General features: G+C 38.3%; 1 protein-coding gene across 1 annotated transcript; it reads left to right on the top strand.

Annotated features, from left to right (window-relative positions):
• The first annotated feature begins 231 nt into the window (after positions 1-231).
• LOC132149775 (GTPase IMAP family member 8-like) lies at positions 232-3,693 on the top strand. The gene is made up of 3 exons (XM_059559175.1): positions 232-841; positions 2,141-2,203; positions 2,357-3,693. Exons 1-3 carry the CDS (start codon positions 232-234, stop codon positions 3,691-3,693), a joined length of 2,010 nt encoding a protein of 669 aa, XP_059415158.1.
• The last annotated feature ends 1,010 nt before the right edge of the window (positions 3,694-4,703 follow it).

The following is a 4,703-nucleotide window of genomic DNA, read 5'->3' as shown; positions in this document are numbered from 1 at the left end:
GTGCCATGTGCCAGTGCCAAAAATTCCTCTGTAGGGTTAAATGCCAAAAATTATCATATGGTTTTTGTGTGTGCTTCTGCTGTTTGAGTGTCAGGTTTCAGAAATTGTGTGACAAGTAAAAAAAAAATTTATGCATAAGCATTTGAAAAAACTGTAAGGAAATTATTTACAATAACTGCTAGTGGAAATAAACCTGTTCATGTAATTTCAGTGTCTGTGATTAAAGAAGAGATGAGAATAGTTCTGCTGGGATCACATGCAGATGTTAAATCCTTGTGTGGAAACACAATCTTTGGACGAAAGGTCTTTTCAGAGTCGCCGTCCTCCCAGCATTTGTTTGAGAGGCATGATGGGATGGTGCTGGAGAGGCATTTGGTGGTCACCAACACTCCTGACCTGTTCAGTCCTGCTCTCTCTCCTGAAGAACAGGAGGTGAGGAAACGTTTCCATCTGTCTCGTCCTGAACCTCATGCCCTGTTACTAGTCCTGAAGTCTGGCACATTTACAGATCAGGACACAGATGCTCTCAAGCTCATTAATGTCACGTTTGGTGAAGGAGCCTCTGAGTATGTGATTGTGGTCTTCATGCATGAGGAGCAGGAGTATGTGAGTGCTAAAGACTCTGATGCTGAATCAGTAAAGTCTCTGCTGGAGAACAGCAGACATCCACACCATCATCTACAGAGGAATGGAGACCAATCACAAGTGCAGAAACTTCTGGAGAGCATCGAGAAGATGGTTGAGGAAAATGGAGGCCATCAGCTGAAGATCCCTGAAGATCCAAGACCTCTCCTGATGAAAGAACACACAGTTTGCCTAACAACAAACAAGATACATAAAGGTAACCTTTATCTCCAGTGCACAAGTATTTGTGAATTTAATAAAAATAAGATTATTTTGATACAGTAGATCTGCAGATGAAATAACCTCTTCCCTGCTCTCTCCCTGCTTTTTCTGATGGTGTACATTCAGGTTTCAGTAGATGGCCAAGTAGTATGAATCAATGTAAGTATAAAGTATATACACACTGTTTTACAAAATGCCTGATAAAATTAATCAGATACATCAAGATGATTAATTCATGTAATAATGCACTGCCTAATTCCATCAATTATACAAGAAATTAGGGAAATTAGGTCCATTTCTAGGTGGAGAAGTGTAAATTGGCATTAGCTTGTGTCATTAAAGGTGCTATATATATATACAGTACAGACCAAAAGTTTGGACACACCTTCTCATTCAAAGAGTTTTCTTTATTTTCATGACTATGAAAATTGTAGATTCACACTGAAGGCATCAAAACTATGACTTAACACATGTGGAATTATATACATAACAAAAAAGTGTGAAACAACTGAAAATATGTCATATTGTAGGTTCTTCAAAGTAGCCACCTTTTGCTTTGATTACTGCTTTGCACACTCTTGGCATTCTCTTGATGAGCTTCAAGAGGTAGTCACCTGAAATGGTCTTCCAACAGTCTTGAAGGAGTTCCCCGAGAGATGCTTAGCACTTGTTGGCCCTTTTGCCTTCTGTCTGCGGTCCAGCTCAGATTTGCAGATATTTAGAAAACATATTAACTTCACATACTTGTTTCTTTAAAGAACAATGCCACAGCCAGTTATTCTGGTTTGAAATGGGTGTTCCATGTTGGAATGTGTGTTTTTGTTTTGGTTTGTGGTTCTCACTGCCAACTTACCTCACACACTGGGTTGCCAGTTGGCAGAAAAAAAGCCAGCAAACACTTAGGCTGCAGATTCTACCCGACCTCAAAAGCATCAGCATCTGTCTAAAAAAAACTCTATGACCAGAAGCAAATTAACACAGATAAATTAACTCATCATCTTACAGTGTAAGGCTCTTTCCAGTTGTGTGTCCTCAATTTGACCACCCATGTGAGTATAAACACTGAAGAGGAGGCAGGGAAAAAAACAATTCCAAATTTTTAATTTGAACTGCAGTATCCATCCAAACCTCTAGCTGTCAATATTACATACAAGATAATGTGATATTACAGTTTTTTACAATCGCTATGATAGTTGTTTTTTTAATACATTTAACAAGTTTCCTAAACTCTTAATGCACCAACAAGTTTTAAACTGTTACATTAGTATTTGTTAATAATTTTATTCATTTTTAGGGCCCATGGCACAGAGGTTTCACCCAAAGTCAGGAAATCCTACAAAATTAGTGCGATCTAAATGTGAGTATTACATAAAATTGTTTTATTCTTATGATTTCTCACAGAATTTTCACACTTCATCTTTATTTTACATCTTTCTAAAAAAAATAATAATAATAATTTGAATTGATCATGGCATCATAGAGTTTGAACACTTGTATTTGTGAATCACAGCCTCTGTTGGTGCTGAGAAGAGCCTGAAGTGTGCGAGGATCGTCCTGATTGGAAAAACTGGAGTGGGAAAGAGTGCAACAGGTAACACCATCCTGGGACATGATATGTTTCAGTCAAAATCCAGCATGAAATCTGTGACCAAGATATGTCAAAGAGAGACTGGAGTCACCTGTGGTCGACCTGTGACTGTGGTGGACACACCAGGACTCTTCGACACGACTCTCAGTAATGAAGAGATCCAGCAGGAGATCATGAGATGCATTGAACTCTCGGCTCCTGGGCCACACGTGTTTCTGCTGGTCATCGCTGTCGGCCCGTTCACACAAGAAGAGAGAGAAACCCTTCAGCTCATCAAGATGACCTTCGGACAGAAAGCAGAGACCTACACTATGGTGTTGTTCACACGAGGAGACAATCTCGCAGATGAAAGCATTGAAGAATTCATTAAAGAAGGAAATCCACACGTTAAGAAACTGATAAATGACTGTGGAGGAAGATATCATCTGTTCAATAATAAACAGAAGGATCCTGCTCAGGTCGTGAATCTGTTAAAGAAGATTGATAAGATGATGTGGGATAATGACCCCAATTTCTATAATGACAAAATGTTTCAGGAGGCTGAGAGACCATTCAGACTTATGCAGATCAATAGAGAGAGAGAAGAGGAGGTCAGACGAGCAATCGAGGCCATTAAAGCTAAATATGAGTCTGAAATCAAAGAAATTCAAGACAAACTAGAAGAGGAAAAAACTAAAGGAAAAGTTAGAGAATTTCTGTTTGCGGAGAGAGAGATGATACTGTTGAGACAAAAGAGAGAAAACACAGTGACAATAAACACTGAACAAACCCATGATGATCAGATTGAAAAGCAGGAAAATCAGCTTACAGGAACAACTGATCTGGATAGAGAGATACCAGAAACTGGAAGACAATCTGATCAAGATCGTAAGAAACATGTTAAAAAATGGAAGCCTTTTGAATCCTTAAAAAGAGGCAAAAGGCTAAGGAAAAAGATTGAGAGGACAGAAGAAAGTAAAACTAAAGAAGCAGCAACTGAAGAAGAGAAAGTAGAAAAGATAAAAGATAGAGTCACAGACAAACAGAGCAGTGAGGATTTACCTAAAAACTCTGAAGATGAGAGAAAGGCAGAGAAAGAACAACTAGATCAGCATTATAAAGAAATGGAAGAATGCAGGCAGAAGATGGACGAGGCCATGAGGAGGTACAAAGAGATAGCTGATATGTACGCTGCAGAACGCATGAGAATTGAAGCCAGAAATGCTGAAATCATTGACAGCCTTAAGAAGGACCATGGAAAACCCTGTGTCCTTCAATAACAGACGGAAAAAAAATTATATATGCATGTTTTTGCTTCATAAGATGCTGTCAAGTTAAAACGTTTTTGAATAATTGAATTCCCTTGTCGGGTTTAAATTTGTTGCACTCCCATGTACGTAAATGTTACCTGAAACACTGGACTTAAATCCATTCCAGTGCAGTATGACACAAATTACAGTGCATCACAGCACTACCAATTGGAAAATTCTGTTGCACTGTATTTTCTGTATTTAACAGTTTGGGCATTGCAACACTACAGTATGTCTGGTCCACACTACACTTCTCTTTATCTCCCCACGCTGACTATTGGTTGCAGCTCACATCAAGTGCAAGACATTAATGCTTGCATACAGAACTTTATATTAACTTCAGGAAGCCTGCAGTGTGTGAATAACTTTCCAGAAGCTTCTTGTTCACTGTTCCTTACTGGTGAAATGATCTACTTAACCCTACCTGGACAGCCGAATCCCTGACAGTATTCAAGAAGAAGTTGAAAACACATCTCTTCCATGAGAACTTAACTGCCACCTATTGAAAATATAAATCTTACTCTATTCTTTCACTATTCCTACATGTATCCTTCCCTTTTAGCTCTTTTGGTGTTTATTGCCTCTTTTTGATTAATCTTTGTATTCCCAATTAAGTTGCTTTGGATAAAAGTTGTCTGATAAATAAATAAATATCAATGCTAAATAATAAAGGAAAAAATGCTAAGTGTGGTTTATTGCATTGATATTGGAGGCTAAAGGAGAAAACAAGACAGGTTCTGAATCAAACGCTCCAAATGAGCCAGGTGTGAAAGCACCCTCAGCCTCAGTGACCTGTGCCTCACTGAGGTGTGAGCGATAAAGAAAAATGAAGATATTTCTAATACGTGTAATGTACAACAATGCTTAACGTGGCTTTATGTACTTAGACAGTGACATTAAAAGAGCATCTTAAGTATACATACATAAGCACTTGTGCCCAGCATATGACAAAGTTTTTTTTTTTTTTACATGTTTACAGT

Source organism: Carassius carassius, chromosome 9 (genome assembly GCF_963082965.1).
Source record: "Carassius carassius chromosome 9, fCarCar2.1, whole genome shotgun sequence".
NCBI classification, from domain to species: domain Eukaryota; kingdom Metazoa; phylum Chordata; class Actinopteri; order Cypriniformes; family Cyprinidae; genus Carassius; species Carassius carassius.
Note: the sequence above shows the minus strand (reverse complement) of the source record. Positions and strands in the feature narration are given on the sequence as shown.